The sequence below is a fragment of the Cladophialophora immunda genome, assembly GCF_000835495.1.
Source record: "Cladophialophora immunda strain CBS 83496 unplaced genomic scaffold supercont1.4, whole genome shotgun sequence".
Classification (NCBI taxonomy): Eukaryota; Fungi; Ascomycota; class Eurotiomycetes; order Chaetothyriales; family Herpotrichiellaceae; genus Cladophialophora; species Cladophialophora immunda.
Window position 1 is genome coordinate 3,876,463 of NW_015622544.1, and position 23,824 is coordinate 3,900,286.

General features: G+C 50.9%; 5 protein-coding genes across 6 annotated transcripts; 1 reads left to right on the forward strand and 4 right to left on the reverse strand.

Annotated features, from left to right (window-relative positions):
• Positions 1 to 630: 630 nt before the first annotated feature.
• Positions 631 to 3,252, reverse strand: PV07_07699 (uncharacterized protein; the record flags this gene model as incomplete). The annotated part of the gene is made up of 7 exons (XM_016394804.1): positions 631 to 1,126; positions 1,182 to 1,337; positions 1,385 to 1,702; positions 1,865 to 2,347; positions 2,404 to 2,536; positions 2,597 to 2,742; positions 2,812 to 3,252. 7 exons carry the CDS (start codon positions 3,250 to 3,252, stop codon positions 857 to 859), a joined length of 1,947 nt encoding a protein of 648 aa, XP_016248223.1. The 3' UTR covers positions 631 to 856.
• A 49-nt stretch (positions 3,253 to 3,301) lies between these two features.
• On the reverse strand, positions 3,302 to 5,576 carry PV07_07700 (uncharacterized protein). Its single transcript, XM_016394805.1, has 2 exons — positions 5,334 to 5,576; positions 3,302 to 5,276 (listed from the first exon to the last, which is right to left on the reverse strand). Exon 2 carries the CDS (start codon positions 5,162 to 5,164, stop codon positions 4,574 to 4,576), a length of 591 nt encoding a protein of 196 aa, XP_016248224.1. The 5' UTR covers positions 5,165 to 5,276; positions 5,334 to 5,576; the 3' UTR covers positions 3,302 to 4,573.
• Positions 5,577 to 8,358: 2,782 nt separating this feature from the next.
• On the forward strand, positions 8,359 to 13,042 carry PV07_07701 (uncharacterized protein; the record flags this gene model as incomplete). Its single annotated transcript, XM_016394806.1, has 5 exons — positions 8,359 to 9,379; positions 9,426 to 9,596; positions 9,642 to 9,666; positions 9,723 to 10,289; positions 10,336 to 13,042. The coding sequence occupies 5 exons, from the start codon at positions 8,359 to 8,361 to the stop codon at positions 13,040 to 13,042; spliced, it is 4,491 nt and encodes a 1,496-aa protein (XP_016248225.1).
• A 6,619-nt stretch (positions 13,043 to 19,661) lies between these two features.
• PV07_07702 (uncharacterized protein) lies at positions 19,662 to 21,066 on the reverse strand (the record flags this gene model as incomplete). Its single annotated transcript, XM_016394807.1, has 2 exons — positions 19,662 to 19,926; positions 19,991 to 21,066. 2 exons carry the CDS (start codon positions 21,064 to 21,066, stop codon positions 19,662 to 19,664), a joined length of 1,341 nt encoding a protein of 446 aa, XP_016248226.1.
• A 358-nt stretch (positions 21,067 to 21,424) lies between these two features.
• On the reverse strand, positions 21,425 to 23,219 carry PV07_07703. Of its 2 annotated transcripts, XM_016394809.1 has the most exons (4): positions 22,704 to 23,219; positions 22,587 to 22,658; positions 21,893 to 22,528; positions 21,425 to 21,840 (listed from the first exon to the last, which is right to left on the reverse strand). In XM_016394809.1, the coding sequence occupies exons 1-3, from the start codon at positions 22,909 to 22,911 to the stop codon at positions 21,948 to 21,950; spliced, it is 861 nt and encodes a 286-aa protein (XP_016248228.1). In that variant the 5' UTR covers positions 22,912 to 23,219; the 3' UTR covers positions 21,425 to 21,840; positions 21,893 to 21,947. The 2 variants fall into 2 exon arrangements, with proteins under 2 accessions (XP_016248228.1, XP_016248227.1); XM_016394808.1 differs by having other exon boundaries at positions 21,425 to 22,528.
• Positions 23,220 to 23,824: the final 605 nt, after the last annotated feature.

The following is a 23,824-nucleotide window of genomic DNA, read 5'->3' on the forward strand; positions in this document are numbered from 1 at the left end:
GAGCATCGAGGAGGCCCGGCCGAGCACGGAAGAGCGTCGTGGGAGCCACTGGGCGAGCCAAAGGGAAGCGCTGCCTGATGCCTAAGCGTCTACTTGCTACTTTACTTCTCCCGAGCTGTGGAATCATCCTCTGCTGGCGTAAGACCGGCCATGAAGTAGGCGAGGCGTCATGGTGATTGAATCAGCCGCAAGAAACGGGTGTGCTAGTCTGGCTGGAAAAGGAGTTCAAGCGACTGTCACGGATACAGTAGATACAATGAGCAATTGAATAGGACGGGGGCCCAAGGGAGGTAGAAGAGAGTGACTTCGAAAGTGACTTTCGATCATGAGCGGGCAACGTAGTAGCCCTTAAACTCGAGCACTACTCGATGGCAACCATCACTCCATATCCGATCCCTCACGGTGACCCGTCAACTGGGCACTGAGGGAGGCGAGGTGCCAATCGGATTCCGTCTGAAGCTCGAATCCCAAGAACCTAGGCCGCTTCGCTGGCTTCGCGGACGACGTGGTTTGCAATTAAGATATCCATACGTCGATCCTGGTAGCATGTGTAACATCAGTGTTGGAGTGGTTGAAACGGAAGCAGCCCTTCCTTGGATATCCCGATTTGAAGTCAACTTGGTAGCACCACGGAGCAAGTTGCTCGGGTTTCAAGCTTGGGGCCAACATATTTCAATTGCTGCAGTAAACATGACTCGTATTGCCTCTGAGATGTTTCTTGAAACGTAGACCAAATCTCTGGCATCCAACACCCTTCCGACTCGGCAAGGGCGATCGTGTGGCCTGAGTCCTTGCTAATATCTTGAAGGAGATCCGTCGAAGAAGGTAACAACATGTCGGACAAAGCGGTATGGCTCTAGCCTGGCCTATTCTCTTCGTCTGTGGTCGGAGGGCGGCGTCGTCCCAAGTCGAGATGTAGTCCATCCAGAGGTACTGTTGAGGGAATCCTCCCACGCCACTTCAGCACCCGGTTTGAGAACAAGGTGACCAAGAGAGGGAGAGCGCCCATGACGGCGAAAAAGAGGAGAACACCGAGAAATGACTTGGGATTCGGCGGCAGAAAGGGCATGACCTTGCCATCCATCGAGAAGAAATTTGCAGCTAATGCAAAGGGTGATATATATAGCTGGCGAAAACGGAGCTGGTTAAATCGATGTCGCTGTGATATAAGGAAAACTTACCATCATAATGAGTGAGAGAAATTTGTTGTCATGTCCGATTTGCATGGCCCGAAGCGTCAGTCTGTTGTTCTCATGCGCGATTTGCATAGTCTCAAGCGTGAGCTTGAGACTGTCGTGACCGAGTTGCGTGGTCTCAAGCGCGAGCCTGCTGTTGAGCTTTGGCAGCAGTCAGTAACGTGCCGAAGATTTGTCGGTTGACTGACCGTCTCCGCGATTGTTTTGAGGGCTTTTTCTACTTTCTCAAGAGCCTTCTGAAGTCTCTGCAGCTCGTGAAGTTCGCCTTTCATGGCCATAAACAGTGGCCAACACAGTGGCAGCCCAGAGAAGACGCGAGAGTGGGCATCATCAGCCAGGACCCTCTCCACCTCGAAAAGGGTCTGGTTCAGCCTGTTGGCAAATTGCGCCGAGAGGTGCATGACACGGTTCACGTCATTGACCGATCGCTTAAGTGTCTGGAAGTCTTCCTTTGCTTCGCGGCTGGATTCGACAAAGGCGCTTTCGGAAACGGGGTAGCAACGGCGCTAGCCATTCATCGTCAGCTCCTTTCCAAGATATTGACAGCAAGATCATGGCACGCTCTCGTCTGGGACTTTGAAAAGCTGGCGCCACAGAAGCCTTTGCGCCACCACGGGATTGCCGAGTCCCCCCTGAAAGCTAGTGGCAACGAGGCAGTGGAAACATACCTGGTTGTGCTTGTCGACACTATTTTCCATCTTCTCCACTGCTAGTTTCCACTCACCCGTAACCTGGGCAAGCCTGGCACCAAACACTCTCAGATAGTATTCCCGCGGATCCTGGATCGGAGCATCTGCATCTGCTATTCCTATCAGAGGGTCCATGCAAGCTCCCCCGTTGATCTCGCCGTCTTCTTGATCTTGAAGAATGTCATCGCCGATGTTTTCATCATCGCCGATGAAGTACGCGTCGGTGAAGCAGTGTGCAGTCCACCGCTTGACATCCAAGCCTGCAACGACGCATGAGACCTGAGCTTCATAGAGAAATTCGGCATTGTCGGACTTGCCCCAACGAGTGAAGGACACATCCAGAGTTTGGCGAAGTGGTGTTCCATCAAGGTGATGACGGGGGTCTTCTTGTCGTGGTGCGGAGGTTTTCCAGACGTAGTAAGGTAGATGGAATTCGAGCTGAAAATTTGCCAAGTCGGTAGTCTATAGCTCCGTTACGTTAGTGACACACCATAAGAGCCAGTAACGGTGAGCAGGACCATAGGAGTGACCTGAATGAATGCCTGCCGATTGAAATAGCGATATATGGCTCCGCGAAGTGCAGTAGCTTGGTGTGGGGAAGCAGTTCGAGCCAGGGCGTAGATGCCTGAACCGTCCAAGTTCGGGATAAACCTAGTGCACAGTCAGTGAGTAGGGCTGAGGCCGGAGAGTTGGTATTGAGGTTGAACGTACACCAGGCGGCGATCTGCATCAATAGTTGCCGGAGACAATGAAGTGCTTGAGAGACAATCACTTGCCCCTGTCCATGATACGCATGCTTCTGGCGTCTTGCAGTCGTCTGCTGGATCGCAGGCGGTTGATAGGGCTGATGGAAAGCGCTAGGGAACAACCATTAGTCGACTCTCATATTTACGAATCCTGGGATTTAATGGCTTTCATCGACTCACGGGTTTTGCAAGCTCCAGATAAAGATCGAATACTGTCAAAGCCTTCCCACGGCTTCTTATGTGAATCACATCGCCCTCGAGCCGTCGTTCATCCAGCCAAGCACCAATATCTCCGTTTCCTTCAAGTGATGCAAGATTGATACCATCACAGAATTCCTGTAGTCTGTTAGCTTGCTCGCGACAACTTGGTGATGGGTTGTCCCCGCACATGAACACTCGCACTTCAGTGCCCTCCTCCAATGAGAGCCCCGCCGACACGAGTGCGTCAAGGAAGGAGGTATTTTCGACATTGAGATTGACATCATGGTGTTTTTGGGAGGCGTCGGCCCAGCCATCGTCGGAAAAGGCCGCAGGTGGCCAAGACCCCCTTGACCCATTCCCTTGTTGGACAATTCTCTTTCCATACTTCCTAGACCTCCGAAAGCCGACCTTTTTGGCCATGATGGCGATATAGACCGACGAGATGCACAACCGCGACGGCAATTTGGTGGAGGATAGCTCGCATACCAACGGGTATCTCGCCAGTGTGAGGAGTGTGAGAGCACGTATCTCATAATGGGTGACGATAGCGCACTGAGGGTCTTCCTTCCAAAGCTTCCTATAGCAATACAAAGCTGCGCCACCTCTGTCCCAGGCGGCTAGCCGGGCTAAAGTAGCAACAGAGACCATAGTTCAGCTTCATCTTGTTGCGACAGGGCGCCCAGTGCTTGTCAACGAGTGCCAGCAGGCCGGAAAGGGTTTCTTCGTCGAGAGGTTATCCTGAGACGTTGCCAGCGCAGCAAAACGTTAGCAAGGTAAAAGGCAACCGTCTACCACCGAGAGCATTTTGATCGCGCTCCAGGCTGTCACGAGGTTAGCTTGAGCGACTGGGTAGGACGCTTGGGCTGCAGCAGTCAATCGTCAGTTAGCCTATTAGCTGGCATCTGAATGCTAGGCGGTGAGGTATGAAAGGTTGGTGATGCAACGAGCACTTGCGCTTCGCACCTGGAGGATCGCTTGGTGCCAACCATGCAAGATCTCGGTTGCCCTCTGGCGCCCAACGTGGGCTTTTGGAAAGCCCAAAGCGTTAGGACGGGGCTATCAGATTGACAGGCTGTACGGAGTTCGCTGGCAGGCAGAGTCTCACTGCTGCAGCCCCAGTTCCTCGTGGGACATGTTTTCGTTGTTCTTGTGAAGAATGTGAAGGTTAGAGGTTGCCCACTTGAAGATCTGGAAACGAGGCCAAGAAATCAGACTGTCTTTCATGGCGCTTGAATACGCTGTCAAGGAAAATTTATTAGAAGTTGACGATAGAGTCTCTGTCCATTGCGACCAGATGACCCAGATCCAAATTTGCAGCTAACACTCAACGCCGCTAGGGAGCTGCTTTGCGACCCGAACGGCCCGAGGCGATGTGGCTCCACCCACCCAGGCGCCCGGATTTCTGCCCTATGCAATTTCGGCCATCCTCGACCTGCAATTCCATCGGCTCTTTGGCCTCCAACTTTTCGCACTCTGTCTTGACAATCTAGTCACAATGCACAAATGACACCCCGTACAATCCTCCTGCTGCGTATCTCCCCCAACCGCATTTCCCCAAGCCGGCTCAGAGTGCGGCCCTTGAACCAAGATGGACGACAACTTGTGGCGGATTAAGCCCACGCCCAAATTCCCGAGGCTGTCGATCCAACTGTCGACTGACTGCTGTCATCGATAATACCACGGCTGAGAAAGGCCTTAACACCCTCTGTACAGACTGACCGAGCTTGAAAGATGCGCCCTTTTAGGCATGCCAGAACCAGTTGGCCCCACGATTGCAGACGCGAGAGATAAAGCCCTGAACGTTGACGCCAATTCGAAATTTTGAACGAGGCCGTCTTCCACCAAACGCCAAAGCAACCCAATCGAAACAATCACCAACGTCTTGCTCGCTGAAAAAGACCGCGCAGACCCGAGAGTGAACAGGAAAGACGTCTCGAAGTAATGTGGGAGAAAATCCGAAAATGCTTGTGCTGGGAGCCAAAAGTTCAGTCGAAGTTCGGGAATGAGACACTGTCGAGCATGATATCGCCATGCGCATACTCTTGCGTCCAGGAAGAAAGTGGTCTCCACCGAGCTTTGGGTTGTCAACAGTTCCGGAGCAGCGTTGTCCGATCCTCGCGCAAGCACTCACATGCACGAGAACGTGCCCCTGCGCGGAAGAGACCAGCTGGACATTTTGGGAACGCACCGGGTCTTGTCCAGTTGGTCCTTTCCGCGCAGGGGCAGGTTCTTGTATAGGTGGGTACTTGTTCGTCTCATTGCGGATCTCGATTTCGTCCCTAACCCTTGGGTTGGACCACCTTCTTGCACTGACACGTGCTGCATCTCGCATGATTACAGTGAGGGCAGTTTTGCTTCTGGATGTTGATCGGGGACTGCCGGCACCGACAGCAGGTATAGACGAAGATGGCACTGGGTTTTTTCGGCTTGGGTTTGGACGGTGGCTGTAATGTTTGTCAGGTCAATTCTTTTCGTGGCGCCGATTTGGCACGAGCACCCACCATTCTCAAAGATATAGGCCATCAGGCGCAGCATCAGATGATTCTCGGCGCCAAGATCCCACGACCGCTGTTGGGACATAACCAGATGAACGAGCAACAAACCACGGGCAACAAACCACGAGCAACAAACCACTAAACGAGTGATTGCAGGTATGTATACTACAGCTCTACAAGAAAGCTCGACGGCCACCTTTCACATGGATTTCAGATATCTATCCTTGTGTCGGCAGTAAAGATATATCAGTTGAGAGATGTGAACAGATTGCTTTATTTTTCGAAGCGGTGTGCTGGACCTAAATTAGAGTGACCTCTTGGCCCGCTATGGCGCATCGGTCCGAAGCCAAACAACTATCTTAAGTTCGAAAACTCCAATACTATCCTTGCTAGTCACTGAGCGTTGTCTTGCGGTGTCATAGCGCTTCCAGTGCCCTTTCTCTCGTACAGCTTTCTTCGTTGACCAGGTGTTGTGCGACACGTAAGGGATTGATTTGATGAACAGTGCGACTGCAAACATGATGCGCCGGGCAGTCCAGTCACAGTAACCGGAGTTCAAACGGGCGGCCACGTCGCGAACATGGCATGTTGACGTCTAGCATTAGTTGCAGTCCAGTTCCGTGAGAAGCCAATTTGTCAAGGTTTCCAAATCCCTCCGAGTGTGTCCAATCTCGAGTTTGCTGGAAGATGCAAAACCTCAAATCTGTGCCAATCCCGCCTCAGAGAGAGAATTTTCAGCAAGGGAGTGACAAACGTGCTGCTTGTTGGACGACCTCGAGAACGATTCAGCAGACTAGAGGTCGCGAAGTGCATCAGCTGCTGTCAAGGAGTGGATGACAATATGTCCACGAGGAGTTGTGCTTTGCTTCGAACAAAGGCAACCATCATTTTCCAAATTTCCGAAGAGAGTGGTGTGGACAGCGACTTGTAAGAGGATGAAAGTCAACGCCAAACCCAGGAATCCTCTAATGGTAGGACGAAGGAAAGCGATCACGTTCTCCTGCATTGAGAACATACTAGCAGCCAAAGGCGAGTGGCGAAACGAGAATCTAGAATAGACGAAAGGCGTCAGCGACGGTTCCGGTGAGGCTAGCCATGACCTCCTTACCATCATTATCCACGAGAGGACCTTGGTTTTCTGGCCCGCTCGTTCGACAAGGCCTTGTTGATGTTGTGTTTGGTTGAAAGTGTTGCGAATCAGCTGAAGCTGCTCCTGGATAGCCTGATTCGTGTCCGTCTGCAATTGGAGTTGCTTCGTTAGTGCCTCCTTGGTTTTCTCATTGAGCTCAAGCTGCTTCAAGGCTCTTTCCGACATCTCTCAGGCGAGGGAAATTTGTTGTGCACTATTCTCGTTGGTTTGTTGGATGAGCAAGAGCTGTTGCCGGACTGCTTCATGGGTCTCTCTGTTCAGGGCAAGTTGTTGGCTGGCCAGTTCGGATGTCTCCCTAGCGAGCACGATCTGTTGACTTGTGTTTCGATTCGTCTCTCCGAGATGAGTTGCATCTGTTTGTTGCCAGCTTCGGTGGTTTCTAGCTCGAGATCGAGCCGACGCTACAACACGTCAGCACATTGACAAGCAAATCAAGCCCCGCTCCTCCGACTGCAGGGTGCGCTTTCGATACTTCCGAGAGGACAACTATCCAGCCCCCTGATTTTGCCAAGTAGGTCACCGTAATCTCCCTTACGGCGGGCGCTGGGACAAACAAAGAGCCCTTGACGGATGGGAGACGCACGATATAAGGAGGAGACTGAGCCGCTCGTCTCCTTCTTCCCTTTCCTCCAGATTTCTCCTCTTTGTTACTCTTTGCCCAAACCCTCACATCTATAGTGTATTAAGATAGTAATATCAGGACTTTTAAGCCTTTTGCATACGTTTGAAGCCCTCTAAAGCCCCTTAGAGCCTTCCCTCGGTCCTTGTCCCTGACAGAGAGGGAGAGGAAGAGAGGATAGTAAGAAGAAAAAGAAAAAGAAAAAGAAAAAGAAAAAGAAAAAGAAAAAGAAAAAGAAAAAGAAAAAGAAAAAGAGGAAGAGGAAGAGAAGTATCGTCCTACAGAACCGGGGGGTCTAGTTGACCCCGTCTAGCAACGTATAGTAGCAGGGCATCCTCTCAGGGATCCCACCTCTCATCAGGGCCGAGACGCGCCCTCATTAATGCTGCCGGGTAAAGTTGTTACAAGGCTGGGTGCCTACAACGTGGGCGCGAGTAATACTGGAGCCAAAACGGGAGCCTCGCCAGCGCGTGAGGCATAGGGAGGAGGCGACGGAGCGCAGCAAGAGTAGGCCGCAGCGAAGGGGAGCGGAAGAGAGTGGATGGGGAGCCAGAAAGAGAGGAAGGGAGTGGAAGAGAGCGGACAAGGGAGCGAGTCGAGTAAATAGTCGTTAGCGCGGGATATATATAATCCCCGAGCAGTCGTCGCCAAGGGTCATTTCGCTGACTTATCCCCCGCCGCTTTACTCTCCCGCTAACGACTATTTAGTCGAATCGCTCCCTCGTCTACTCTCTTCCACTCTTTCGTTCTCCTCCTCTACTCCCTTCTACTTTCTCACGGCTCTGTACGCCCCTGAAGCAGGCTGTAGAACCGGTAACTGGGTCGATTGCCTTTTGATTGGTTCCCAATGGCGTCATTGACTAGTTGCAGACACCCCATGCTGGGCACCTCAGCTGCGCCACCGTATCTGTACGTTGGATTAGTACCCTCCCAAGATACCAGTGCTCGCAACCAATTTACCCGCGGTTTCAAAAATTGCAAACGTCTCGGCAGCATCCTTCTTCTCACAAACCTACCTTAAGTATTATAAAGGGTTCGTCAATTTCTGTGTTTACTTTGAATATGTTTAGCAGGTACCCTGGTATACATGTCTTCGTGAATCTTTGATGATCCAGCAGATAATGCTTGGTACCTTTGGGGACTCCCGTCCACTCTTTTCAGCCTTGCTATGCTGCTTACTTCGATCCCAAAACTCATCTACACGTCCTCAAAACGATCATTAGATCTTGTACTCAGAGAAGTGTGTCGCAAGCGCGGCTACTATGGCTGAGCGCTCACGTTATACCGCCAAAGACTATGTGGTCGGCTGGATTTGTGCTTTGGCAGTGGAGCTAGCCGCATCGGCCGCCATGTTCGACGAGGAGCATGACAACGCAATGTTAGACTCGGATGACGATAACTTTTATGCATTTGGTAGGATGGCTGGGCATAATGTTGTCATCGCCTGCCTAGAGTCTGGTCGAATCGGTTTGGTTTCAGCAGCCCACGTCGCAGTTGCAATGAAATCCACCTTCCGAATGTTAAGGTTTGGCCTGATGGTCGGCATTGGAGCCGGTGTCCCAAGTAATGAGCATGATATTCGTTTGGGGGATGTAGTTGTGAGTCGACCGTTCGGAAAATTCAATGGTGTGGTTCAGTACGACATGGGCAAAACAACAACCGGGAACCAAGTTGTGCGGACTGGTGCTATGAACTCGCCGCCTCGGGTACTTCTTACAGCAACGACCGCCATGGAAGCTGATTCTTTTAAAGATCGGCTCAAGGTTCCGGAATATTTGAAGCAAATTGGGACTGAGTTCCCCAAGTTTGCATTTCCTGCAAATGTGGAAGACAGCTTGTATGAGCCAGATTCTATCCATGTTGGTGGACCGACATGCAAAAACTGCAAGGCTGGGCTCATCGAACGCGAAGAACGCAATAATACCAATGTCGTCATTCACTACGGAACCATAGCGTCCGGAAATCAGGTTATGAAGAATGGCGTGACGAGGGATCAACTTAGTCAGGAGCTCGGGATCATTCTTTGTTTCGAAATGGAAGCAGCAGGACTAATGAACACTTTTCCCTGCACCGTTGTCCGTGGTATATGCGATTATGCTGACTCGCACAAGAACAAAAAATGGCAGCCATACGCTGCAGCTGCCGCCGCCGCGGTTGCGAAGGAGCTTTTGAGGCATGTGAGACCGGCCGAGATCAAGGAAGCAAAAACAATCAATCATATTATGAATGATGTCATCCCAACCTTGACACGAGCGATGGCCACAGCCGAAAGTCTTCGGCAAGGTGAGCGCGATAACGCCCTGGCTGCTCATTAACTAAACATTTCCAGATGAGAGAGACGAAAAGGCTCTCGAGTGGCTTTCTGATATCAACTTCTCCGCGGCTCAAAACACCGTCTACACTTCTCGAACTGCCGGGACAGGAGAGTGGTTGTTTGTAGACCAAAACTATATTGCCTGGCGTGACTCTCACAGGGGTCTACTCTGGCTCTATGGACCCGGTAAGTTTGTCAGTGTTCATAATGGACCCTCGTTAACTGTCACAGCCGGATGTGGGAAATCTGTATTAACGTAAGTGGACATATCTACTTTGATAATTGGGCTGGTTCTCTTACCATGTCGCCTAGGTCTGCGATCGTCAATGACCTCAAAAGGATATGCGCCCTCGATGACACCAAGATAGTAGCCTACTGGTACTTCCAATTCAGTAACACCGCCACTCATGACCTTTCCCAGATGATCCGATGTCTCCTTCGGCAACTGAGTTCAACTCCGCTTTCATCAGCGATTCTCGACTTGTGGCTCCGGCACAAACTACGCGGAAGCCAGCCTTCATTATCAGAGCTCGTTGCTGCGCTTGATAAAGTGATTCAAGATTTTAAGCAGAAGATATTTGTTGTTTTAGACGCTCTGGATGAATGTCCTCAGAGTGAGAGGACGCATTTACTGGATTTCATCTCGCATTTCGCCCAATCAAAGTTCGAAAATTTGTGCATTCTCGCGACTAGTCGTGCTGAGCCTGATATTCGCGACGCAATGCGGAAAGCGACTCCCAGATATATGGACATTGGCCAGCGGATGAAGAGCGATATCACCAAGCACGTCAGAATTGCTCTCTCAAACCAAACACTGGCAAGATGGGGACCTAGAGCCGTGTCTCTTATGGAGAACGAGCTCTTATTAAGCGACGAAACGTAAGCTCCTCTAATGAGAACCACTATGAAATCTGATGGTGAATAGGCGATTTCGGTGGGCTGATTTACAAATCCGACGTTTGCTGTTATGCACGACAGAGGACCGAATCTGGTCTGCCTTGAAGACTGTTCCGCGAACTTTAGAAGAGACTTATGCGGCAGCCCTAGAACGCATAGAGGAAGATGACAGAGAATCTGTTCAAAAAATCCTTATGTGGCTTGCATTTAGTGCTCGCGAGTTGACACTGAACGAGGTAGCTGCAGTCGCAGGATTCAGGTTCTCGGAAGATGTCTTGCGCATTTGTACCAGCCTCCTGGTGACTATCATTGACACTTACTCGGGCGAAGTTGTAAAACTTGGTCACTTCTCAGTCAAGGAATTTCTTGTCTGCCGACATCTAGAGGATAAGGCACTTGAGTGGTTCAATTTTTCTGGCCATCTTGCCAACGCCAAAATTGCTTCCATGAGCCTTTCGGCGCTCCTCGGCAGAGACCAGTGGGCTACTGTGCAAGGCGAGTCCTCGCGCTTTGGCAAACACCTCTCGAAGTACGCAGCAGAATTTTGGCCTTCGCATGTCCGTGAGACAGATGATTCTCCAGATATGATGGAGATACAGAGTCAGATAAATCTCCTTTTCACTTCTTCCGCAGATGGACCATACCAGCAGTGGCTTGGTATTCATGATCCAGAAACTCGATACAACCGGACTTTTGAGAAAACCAGTCGCACTGCCAAAGATTTTCCCCAGCCTCTCTACACGGCGGCCTTGTTAGGCCTGAGAGCTACTGTGGAACATCTTTTCCGTGATGGTACCCAACTGTCAAAATCTGAAGGGAGATTCAGAAACGCGCTGGGTGCAGCCGCCGTTTCGGGGAGCCTCGATGTTGTCAAATTTCTGATGCCGCACTACGATTTCACGACCGAGATCCTGAATATTTCGCACGTCTTTCGGGAGTTGCGCGAGAACATCCGCCCAGTCTTGGCAGTGTTTTTGGATGCGGAAGCAGGACTGATATTAAATAAAACAGTTTTCGAAGCAACCATGGATAACGTCGCCCGTGAAGAAATCCTTGATGTTCTGCTTCGGAGACTTGAGACGATGCTGGACCGGAACGAGCTAAGGGTCGAAAGCATGACAACGCTGCTGGAAACGGCGGCAGGATACACAAACCTCAAGTTCCCCAATGGTCTTGTTCCTTTGTTGAATTTGATTCTGAACCACTGGAGTTCAAACGTTTCGGTCCCTGAAATGGTGGTGAAGGCCGCCGCCTTGTCGTACTCCTTCGGCAACAACTCGATCGAACATCTGCTGAAAAGGAAAGCGTCATCTATTCATATCAGCGAAGATATCTTACGAGCTTTTCGAGGGAAATACGAACTTGATTCGATCTGGGAATTGATACTGACGCCAAACGGCCCATCCATCAGTTTTACGGACGCTGTCTTTCAGGCAGCTCTGGAAAACTCCAATGGGGAACGGCTGCTAGCAATCGTACCTGCCACCGAAGACGCGAGGATTGCCGTCACTGAGGTTACACTTCAGCTAGCAATTCAAAAAGGAGAGTTGATGTTGCTGATCAAATACCGACGAAAACTACGCCTCAGCATGTCTGAGGATTTCCTCATTTCTGCCCTTGGGGCAGCCGGGGAAGAAGAAGGCTTGGAAATGATAGAGTGGCTTACTGAAAAATCTGACTCGGAAGTCCGCATTAGCAAAAGCATATTGGCGTCAGCTGTCCAGAATGATCGAATCAACGAGAAAACAATGAGACGATTGCTGGATCGATGTGGGCCAGCTGTCCCTTTCACCGAAGAGATGCTTTATTCACCTCCTCGGCCACTTTTCTTCGAGAAGGAACGGGCATTCGAGTCTGCTCGTCGAAGACTCTTCCATGACGACAAGAAGATCAGGTGGCTGCTTGGCCAAAAAGAATGGAGCGGCTCTGTAACCGAAAGCTTGCTGAAGATAGCCGCAAGCATTGCGAGCCCGCAAGTGATGCAAATACTGCTCGATCGTTCAGACCCTCCTAGCCGTATCACAGAAGAGGTACTCCAGGCAGCAGTGGATCCTCTCAACCCACCGATGGTGAAGCTGCTGCTAAGACAACCGAAGCTTGATGCCAAAACGGTACCAGAGATGCTATTTGTCCAAGTGCTCGGAGATTTTGATGGTGATCCAGAGCTGGTACAACTTCTGGCAAAGAATTTCCGCCCTAGGGCCCGAAATTCGCAATTAATAATCGCGAAAGCGGCCGCAACGAGCGGTGTCGAGGCCAATCTCGTTGCTCTACGGGAAAATTGCGACACCGAGGCCCTCCCTCCTCAAATTCTCTCTATTTTCCATCTGCATCGAGCAGCCAGGACCGGAGACACGACATTAGCATCGGACGCATTGGCTACTGGCGTTGATCCCGACATCAAAGACATTTTGGGAAGATCTCCCTTGGCGAAAACTTGTATTTCGAGCCACGCTGCAATAGCTCGTCAGCTTTTGGCAAGTCCGAGAGTGGATGTCAACCTAAGAGACAATAAGGGTCGTACACCGATTTTTTACGCAGTCCAGTTGGGGTCGTTGGAGTTAACAGAACTCCTTTTGCAGGCGGGCGCGGACCTGGATATTGAAGATGACGACGGCGACACGCCTCTGAGTATTGCAGCCTTTGATTCATGGCGTGAAATTAGCCTCCTGGGAAGGTTGCAAAAGCATCGAGCGAAGATCAACAATGAGCCAGCTTTCGCCGACTTCTTCTAGAACAACAGGCCCCTGAACATGGTGCTAGTCAAGAGGAGAACAGCTACTACTGCTACAGTATTGTGATAAGATCAAGAAGCAAAAGACTACTACCTCTGTACACGGTACTCGATTGTGCGTGGCCTTATACTATGTCACCTCCACAATCACTCTGAACGGAATGTACTTTCCCTGCTCCTAGATATAGCTATTAGTAAGAAACGTATACGAAGAAATAATACCGATAGTAAAGGTATAGATAGTTCGGTAGACCAATATTCTCAAAATTAACTTCGCTCTAGGCGAGGATTGTCACGGCCGGCCATAGCCTTCCCTTGGAGCCGCTAAGCCATCCTGGGAAGTGCCAAGAGCGCACGCCCTATTCCTACTAATCGCAGGCTGGGAGCAACCTAAGGGGTTGACTCTCCCAAGAACCTGGATAATCTGTGTTTTACACCTCCTATAGCTACCATGTATCAGTTGGCTCGCAGCCTGTATCGCTATATCTACCGGTGGCCCCTAGGGAGCCCTCACAAGGATAATTTAAAGCCTTCGAAAAAGGTGCGAATAAATACGACTAAAAAGCGTACTCGAAATATAATAGAAAACTTTAGTAACGGTAAGTTTACGGCTAGATCGCTTATAGCGTTATATTAACTATTTCTAGACGGATAAATAGGAAGTTCTTCTAAGAAAGCTCGTCTACATAGATAGAAGATAGAAGCTACTAAAGTATTTAAAGAACTCGATATACTATTAAAGATAACCGTTAAAGGATTAAAGTAAAGTTAATTCTAGAGCTAGTAAGATAAGATAATATAAGGAAAAGTTTAGGCGAAGAATACTCGATAATAGTGAACTAGGGCGAGGCTTCTAGCCATAGGCGCCAACTCATACGGCGGTAGGTAATAGGTATGTTTACATCTTATAAAGTAGTTAATTAATTATGTTCTTATTTTTCTATCTACCTAGGCGAATAATAAAAGAAAAGACTACTAAGCTAAAGCGGTACCCTCGAACTGACTAATTAGAGAGTAGTAACGTCTATCTGTATAATATATAGCTAAAAGTTGACTAATCACCTTACTCGCTCGCCTTGTATCTCAGGTCCTCTCCAAACCTTTCCTATTATAATAGAGAATAAAGAATTCTATAAGTTCTAAATATATGGGAACCTTTAAAGACTCAGGGTTATGCTCATAGTGCTTCAGTACTAGGTAAGCCGACTTCAGGATTGCACAGCCATAGCTCAGAATGGCTCAGTCACGATACGGGTCAAATAGCGAGATGCTCAGGTTTAAGAAACGGAAATGGACTTTAGAGAGGTCAAGATTCGCCGCTGAGTATAGTGGTGTAGGCTTATAGTCGAGGCCTAAAGGGGGCCCCTGAGCCCGAACTGGCTTCTGAGAATGGGTATCAGACAAGCTCCCTACGGCTCGTCTAGTGCTCGGGCGCGTTCCCCCTTACTCTGCCGTGGCTCCTGCGACGCTCTCCCGTGCTCGGCCGGGCATCCGTCACGTGCCCGAGTAAAGCGGCCTCACTCCCTTTCCTGAACGAAAATGGTAAGGGACAAAGCACAGTTCGGGGCATATATAATGTATATATATATAACCCCTAGCTCGCCCCGTGTCCTGCACCCAATCCTCGATTATCTTTTCATCTTGTGCCATGATGCTATCATCTTAACTTTTCTTATTCAGGCGTCTAACGATCGGCTAGCCGGACTGCCTATCGTTACTCATCAGTCTTGGCTGACACTTCGGTGTGCCTTGTCTACTTTGGCTGGCCAATGTCACCATGTGGAGGACGGTTGATTGAGGTTATCGAGTTGTGTCACAAGACTCTGCTGGGTTGAATGCCATTGTCAAAATCATGGCCGTGAATTTACCCTAGGGTGGGATCTCTCGAGAAACTTGACCTCCTCTTGTGTAGGAATAACAAGTCCCTGGGACCGTGAGACCTCTGATACCGCTAGTCTGCACAAAGTTCAGCATATAGATGGGTCAAGCAGATCAGCTCGTTTTCCTGTCTACCGACCAGACTAGTGCTCTTCCTCGGGCCTTTAGAAGTAGTTATGGCTGTTAACAACGTCGACTCAATGAGTAATTTGAGCTGTCAATTTGCATGGTTCTAAGTGTTCTCAACTGTCCCGAAGTATTAAACAAGTGCAGTTCCACTGACACTCCCTTGATTGGCTGTATCGCTATTGGACGAGGCCGACCAATTGACACGCACCAGCTCGTCACTGCGGGTCAGTTGGCCATACTTTTGCTGCAACTCCGCTTTGAAAATCAAACCGGAGCAACTGTCAATCCACGGCAATAGACATCTCGGTCGCACGATGTCCCATCGAACAACAATCAGACGCTGCAGGCATGAAGATCAATGCTTGAGAAATTTTCCAACTAGGCGCTTGCTGGAATGATGGCGGGCAAAGCGGTATCTCGGTCAACGCCTAGAACCCGCACTGGTTGTCTCACTTGCAAGTAAGTGCCAATGGCAAATGATGTTTTACTTGGGCTGATGTAGGCCTCTCTAGGTCCAGGTACTCAATACTGCAACTGGATATAGTCACTGGTCTACTCACAATGCAGCAGGCACATTAAGTGTGACGAGAAAAAACCATCCTGTCAACAGTGTCTATCCTCAAAGCGAATATGCGGCGGATATGTGGCGGCACCGGCTTCCCTTTCTTCTGCATCTCAGGTACTGAATGATGAGGAGAGACGAGCGATTCTTTTCTTTCAGACGAGAACAGCACACAAAATTTTTGGCCAAGAGGACGCAAACGACTGGATTCCCGTTCTCCTGCGGCTCGGCCACACCGAACCAGCCATCAAACATGCCCTCGTTGCCCTTGCGTCACTCCACGAAAGTCTCGAACCTGTCGATGGGTTTGTTCTGACTCGCAAGCCTCGAGAGCACTTCCACCATGCTACGCAGCTGGTGGCTCTCAAGCATTACAATAATGCAATTCGGTGCCTACGAACGGAGCCTTTGGCGATGTCTTCTCGACCTGACGTAGTCATGGTCCTTTGCATCCTATTCGTGTGTCTCGAACAATTTCGCATCAACGATGCAGCATGCGTCCTCCATCTAAGCGCAGGCACCAAGCTTATCTCTTCGTGGAGACTGCAAACCGACTCCTATACCAAACTTCGGAGCTTCTCCAAGCCAACCGCGGAATTGATGAATGAGAGAATAACGCCCATCCTACAACGGCTACGTGTTCAGTTCGCGTTATGTATGGATCTTCGACATGCATTGAGGGATATCGGAAATCGTCCCTGCATACCTCGGCCAGCTATCCCTTCGTCGTATTCATCGCTGGACAATGCACGCAGAGGCTTTGATTGTGTAATGAATTATATTCTCTCGGCGATGGATAATTCTTTAACTACAGGAGGCGAGATACCAAAACACGATCTCGCAGCGACTTTGAGATGCTGGAAACAGGCCACGGACACGTGCTTGCCACGCAGTCAAAGCTCACTACCTCAAATATGCGTCCACAAGTTATTATCGCTCTATTATCACATGTCTACCATCATAATCGGCACGTACGCAACAACCTCCGAAGCAGCTTTTGACGAGTATACGCACCTATTTGAAATGATCACCAGCCTATTCGACGAGCTCCTCCAGCACTGGAACGCCACGCAGCACCAGTATAGCCTATTGTTCAGTTTCGATCTCGGAATCACCCCGCCCATGTTTTTTGTCGCATCTCGCTGTCGGCATCCGCAGATTCGTCGAAAAGCAGTTGACTTCATGCTACTCTCTCCCTTCTACCATGGTATATGGCCGGATCGATATTCGGGACTTTGTGCACAACGTATTGTTGAAATTGAGGAGCGTGGTCTAGAGGCTGCCGGAGATTCCTTGCATGTCCCTGAACACCGGCGCATACGAAAAGTGTCTGCAGACCTGCAACAAGAAAATGACCAGATTGTTATGCAGTACGTGCGCTCACCGTTCGGGCCCAGTTCGGAGATCCAGACAACGTTCATTCCACTGAGAATGTAAAAAAATCGGAAAGACCCACTATGTATTTCTTCCCAGGTCTCAATCGAAGCCGAAGTCTACTAGCACTTGCAACCCCGCAGCCTTTACGCACATGCTTCAGTGTGAACATTGAGATGGCATTACCAAAGAGACACGAGCAAAGACAATGATAAATGGGAGGAGCACGCAAGCTTGGAACTTTCATAGCGGCGCCTCTGTCCGTCACTTTCGATTTTCTCGACTTTATCTTGACAGTCACATCCGAAGCCCGGAGACAGCCTACCAGAACCGTGTCTATGCCAGTGCTGTGACATCCATTTCCAGCGGACATCCGACAGGGAGTTTGGTAACCTGAACTGAGGTGCGAGCTGGCTTGGAAACAAAATACTGGCCAAAGACCTCGTTGACTGCCTGGAAATCGTTGAGATCCTCAAAATAAATCTGACGTTGCCGTCAGTGGCTACCGTCGAAGAGAATGACAATTGAGGACACACTACGTGGGCTAACCAGGAAATAAAGGACCCTGAGAGGAGGAATCGGCTGGTGCTTACCGTCACTTTCACCACCTTCTCCAAACTTGACCCAGCGGCCTCGAGAACAAGCTTGGTGTTTTGGCACATTCTGTGCGCCTTCTCCGAGATGGTACCTGGGACAACCTTCGCTTGTCTATCGGTTGGGACTTGACCTGCGAGGAAGACAAAGCCGGCGGCTTTGATGGCTTGAGACTGCGGCAATCGAGTCTGAATTAGATACTGCCTAAACACCGCACGCCGCGAGCAAAAAGAAGTCCTACATATGGGCCAATTGCTGGTGGAGGGTTGTCAGCGAGAAACAGAATCAGTGATGAGGGGAACATACGGTGAACACCCTCTTCTGTGAAGATGATTTCCAGGTCCGTGTTGGCCATCCCGTTTTGCTATTTTGCGATACTCTTAGAGCAGACCAGCTTGATGTGTCAGAGAACAGCCCACAGAGATACCCTTCAGCTTATATAGACATCGGTTCGAAAGCCTTTCAACTGAGACCGGTGTCACTTATTGGCTACGCCGGATAACTTCTATTCCATGCCATTCAGCTGATTCTCTCTGGTGCCACTGTACGCCCGGGTGCTTGGAAATCATCCGCCCTGAGAAGCACCGGGCATCAAGATTACCCCTGGGGCGAGATACAGGGTTAGATTTACGGGCTCTCCCATTCTCTAGCGCTGCAAATGGTCGTCCGCGGTACGTTCTAAGATGGTCGGCGTACCTGTTCAGGACTGGTGAGACCGAGACCATGGCGTCCATCGCACGTAATTCCACTAGTGCGAGATCATAACAGCATCGGCTTCCACGGTGGCCACCCAGTCGCTCTTCCGGATCTAGTGAAAGAGAGGTGGGCTTGTGGTGGGGATCAACTGTCGAGGTTGTATTGCGAACGAGCACCCTTGGCCTCGAGAATCACATCTATTGGCCACCCCGGGCTGAATATGCTTTACCCAATGAAAACTGATGCCACAATGTAGCGCTCGTCACTCGAGACATCGCCCTGTGGCTCCTTCGCATGTACGTAGGAATCGACAGGAATCAGATGCGGATGGAAGGTCGTAGAGAGGCCTGTCCTTGCATACTGGTATCTTCACTGCTTCCTGATTTTCAGAGACTGATCAGAATACAACCACGAACTTCTTGCAAAGTGCTTTCCCTTCATCTCACCCACTTACCGGTACTAGGTCTGTCTTGCACTGTCGAGGCGTTTCGACTCCGGCGTTTTCTTCCCTCTCCTTGATTCGCTTCCCTGATACTCTGTGGCGGACTCACATTCAAGTATTCACAGATCCGCTCCCTCATGACCTGGCTTTGACGCCCCAAATGACGAGGACTGTCGGCCTGATCGGCGGGTTCTCGTGGCAGACCACGGCCATCTACTACGAGGAAATCAACAAGCATGTCAACGCCCAACGTGGAGGCATACACTCCGCCAATCTGCTCATCAGGTCCATCGATTACGCAGAACTCGCCTCGATGGTCGGCGCAAAGGACGACGCCGGCATGGCCCAGCTCCTCTGCCGATGCGGCGTCGAGCTCCGAGCAGCCAACGCCCAGGCCTTGGTTCTCTGCGCCAACGTGGCCCACAAGGCCGCTGAAAAGCTGGAGCAGGTAACGGGGCTGCCCGTGCTGCACATTGTTGACTTCACGGCCCGGAGGATCGTGGACCAGGGCTTCAAGACGGTCGGATTGCTCGCGACGCGGGCGGTCATGGAGGAGGAATTCTACGTCCGTCGGCTCCGGCGGTTTGGGTTGGAGGTCGTAGTGCCCGACAGAGAGTTCCGCGCCGATGCCGACCGTATGATCTTCCAAGACATGAGCAAGCCTGAGATTCCAGAGCCCGTCAAGGCCAGATGGCACGCGGCTTACGAGTGGCTGCTGAAGAACCACAAGGTCGATTGCATCGTGTTGGGATGTACTGAGCTCCGACTCGTCTTCGGACCCGAAGACTTGACGGCGCCCACGTTCGAGACAACCACGGTGCATGCGCGAGGGATTGCAGAGTGGGCATTAAGAGAAGATGGACCGAGTTAGACGTTGTCTCGGGACATCTTATACGAATAACTATACAGGCGATAATATTGCAGCCCAGAGTTTTCTCCGCCTCGTCATGTTCCAGCTTCAATCTCGTCGTTCAAGATCATGCCTCGTCTTCCACCTCGCGTGCCATCATCTGTACCACTCCACGGCCCAGGAGCCGCTTCTCTCCATCGCCATAACCGCTGTAGTTCTTGATCGAGTTCGCCGTCAATTGCATCCACGACCTTGTCTCCAATGACGGGCAGGACTTTAAAACCATGGCCACTGTCGCCGGTCACGAGAAACAGATCCTGGTAGTGAGGGTGATAATCGATCAGAAAGTCTCCTGTCGGTCTAATCACGACAGTCAGCTCGTCTCGCCCCAGTGGAAAGCGCCGTGAAGGTTTCAGAAACATACGTGTCGCAATACCAACAAAGCCTCGTCTTTGTGACTTGCTTATCCTTCCAATGTGGGAATAGTTCGAGCAGAAATTCTTTGCAGGCTGTTTCCGCTTCCGCAGGGATAGGTAAGTCGGGTCGTGGAACGCTGACCAGTACGTCTTTCCCCTCCAGGTGCATCGATGTGGGATTTTGATATCCGTATCCATGGCGGCCCCATTTCAGCTCGCCATTGTGCGCAGGAACCATGAACATGCCGCGACTCATGTTGAAGTATATAGGCATCGGACTCAACGTTTGTTGTTCGGCTTCCGTCAGAGTGATGTATGACAAAACCTGTCCCGTGGCCACTGCGCGACCGTGGAAATCAATCAGCGATGGAGTCCATGCTCCTGCTGCCAGAATGGTGAGGTCCGCATAAAGGTGAGTGCCACCTTCGATCTCCACGCCTGAACAGCGAAGTGGTGATCCATGGCCCTCGTAAAGTAGTTGACGGACCTTTGAGGCGGGTTTGACCTCAACGCGGTCTCGCCAGACCTGTTCCAGCTTCTCGTAGAGGTACTTGACAACCGCCTCAGCGTTGACCCAGCCACATTTGTCGTTCATATAACCAAAATCTCCGCTGGTGCCGGGGAAACCTGACGCACCTTTGATTGCCTCCTTATTCGGAAGCTCCTTGATGTCGTTCAAGGAGAAGTCGTAGTCGCCAGAGCGGGCCAGGTCCTTGACGTTGGCCAGGCTTTCTTCCAGGTACCCATCAACGTGGCCATCAACTCCTGGCTGCGACGTAAGCAGGAGCGGTGCATCATGGTATCGACCTGCACCGCCCCATGCATCGCTGCTCACATCGTTCCAGTATTTCCAGGCTTGAGACACGAGTTTCGTGTATGCTTTTTCTGCATAGTCGGCGCGCAAGATTCGGCTTGTGTCCCAGGATGCGGCAGATCGGTTGGGAAATTTGGGAGAAGCGTCCACAATCGCGATGGCTGTGTTGGAGTATTTCGGGCGTTGCAGAAGGGATATGGCGGTGCTGACGCCCAGAGCGCCTCCCCCAACAATGAGGATGGTTGAGGGTTGCGGTCGAGACTGAGGCATGTTTGGGTGCTATCTCCAGCAAAGTGGCACCATTGGGTCCTGGGGCCATGTATATCTCTGGTCAACAACCGGCACGCCCTTTGGGAGAACGAAGCGTTATGTATAGTGGCTCTATGTCTGCAATGTGAAGCGACAAACACGCCAAAGAGTCTGATCTGGGCGATGGCTCCTCTGCTCTCCTGCATGATCAAGGTCCTTGGTGCTCCATCGGCGAGGGCTAGTGGGCTTCAGGCCCTGACAGACCTTCTCATCGTGGCCAAAACCACATTCGGTTCCCGCCGTCTATTGGCCACATCGGCATCATAGTCACCAAGCGAATCGGGCAGTCCGGGCTGATCTCGTCAAGTATCGTGAAAAGCCCCACATGTTTTGGTGTTCGTGCGTAGCTTGTTCATTCGACTTCCGTGCAAGCAGCAGCACTACAACGTACGCTCAACTGATCAATCGTCTAACTGATTGATTCACTATAGTCAACTTAACTTGAAGTTGCAGGTCAAATTCCCGCTGGACTTGGAGATGGACTTTGCCTCAATGGCAAGAACGCTAACCTACATATGGAATCTCCTCTACCTGTACAGTGGGTCTCAGGCGCTCGCCAGACCTTCCTGCCAGGGTTGCAACAAACTACTCGGTCAAGGCGGTACGACACATCCTTGAAAACTGAGCCGCTGAATACAAATCCCACGTTATACAAGACATGGGTGTACGGAGTAGCTAGAAGATGCTGATTCATCGATCGTTGCGACAAAGTGAAGCGTTATCAACGTTGAATGGCTATGAATCGAGTTCAGCCTTTCCATCAATCATAGGCGGAGATCAATCCCACCTGGACTCCCCTTGTTTGGAAGCTATGCTCCAAATTCCCGCACAGTCTCATCCGACTAAAGATTCCTGAGCGCAATGTCACGATCTGAAGCCTGCGACGCTGGTCCGCTCCCTTGATGGTCTTCCCATTTCACATTCCTGACAGAAGCTTCCTGTTGACGAAGTCGACGCTTCTGCTGGCTCCGACGCCACATGAGAAAGATTACACCGAGGAAGGCAGCAACTCCCACCACGGTGCCGACCACAATACCGGCAATAGCGCCTCCTGACAGACCTGAAGACGATGATTCCGTGCCTTCCGTGACTCCCGAAGTTGCAGTTGCTCCAGCTGCCGAAGCCGAAGAACTGGAGTCAGGGTCAGAGTCGGTAAGGTTGAAATCATCGACAGTGGCATTGAAGCATGGCACTTGGTAGGTAAATTGACTGGTCGGCACGTAAGTAACATCAGCGCATGCATAGTACGTCTCATTTCGGTCGTCTTCAAAGTCCGAAGTATAACGGATTTGCAATGTTGCGTTTGAGAGAGCCTCAATGTCTGCTGACGGGTTGGGAAGTGGGTAGCACTGATGCCCCTCATTGAGTTCTGGGATTCTGGTGGCGGCTATCACGATCTCGAAGTCATCGTTGGACGTCGGATCTAGCTGGTTCGTCAGCTAGGATCTAAGAAGTATTCGGCGCGTCACCACTTCACCCACCGTTTTTATGAGAGATCGCTACTTGGATGGACCAGGACTCGTCTTGAGCGACAAGCGCGATTTGACCGTTGACTGGTGCAAATTAGCATGCATACTCTGGACTTGACACTGACTTACGCAGAGGAAACTCGGTTCTGTTCGTAACCGATGCGGCCGAACCGCAGGGCGCTGTATTATCCTGAGCAGCACCCCATTCACGATCAGGTGGCCACAGGAAGGCGACTGGACCCATTGTCTTCTCGTATTCCTCTCCATGCTCTTGGGCAAGGGCGTATTCCGCCACAAGAGCGCAGCACCAGATCAGAACGGACGAGACGAAGTACATGTTATTTATCTCAGAACGCTGCGAGCCAAAGTTTCATACCCTTAAGGACAGAGTTATGTGTCGGTTTTCCTCTGAGACCAAAACTGGCTTCCGAAGACAAGACAAAATGCACTGCACCTTAATCACACCACCATCGGCGAGGAATAGGGAAGATCGGTGGGAAGATATAGTGCAAGCTGTGCAAGTCACAAGAGAAACCAACGAGCGCTTGGCCGGGCACTTTCCCAAGCGCTCCAAGCTGCGAGACCATTTAGTCTGCTGGATGGAGAGACAGACAGAAGCAGGTGGAGTCCCCTCGAAACACTCCCTCTGCATACGAAGCGAGGAATCCGACGAAGCGTACAACAATGGCCATACAAGGAGCCCATCGCCACACCCAAGCCGAGCCGCCATCTAATCAGACAAGATAGATGCCGATATCGGGCCTTGTCAGACAAAATATTGAGCTCTTTTTGCGCTTTAAAAAAAAAAGCCATCGACTGTCAGACCGGCAATCATCTCGATCAGATAAGATAAATTGCTCAGTCCAAGATCGACGGCGTGCTTGGCTTGTGCTGGGCATTCGGTCTACCGGCTGCGCGGCTCAGGAAACAGAACCAAATGGTGCAGCCAAGCATTGACGCAGAGCCAACCGGTCGACTGCTTTCCTCTGGCCGTGTCATGAGCGGGTGGTCGTATTTCTCGCGACATCCGCTTTGAATGCGAAGGTTTCCCCATAGCATGGTGGGATGGGACCTCGCTTGGAGCGCCTCCAGCTCGGCCTGGAAATGAGAAGATAGGACGCTATGTCGGCAATGGTACATCATTTTACTGGAGCTCTATGTCTATATGGAATAGGCCTCTCCCTCTCTTTGTGGCCTCCTCGCCCAGACTTGTGCCTTCGATTTCCAGACTTTGCATCTTCAGCCTGGTC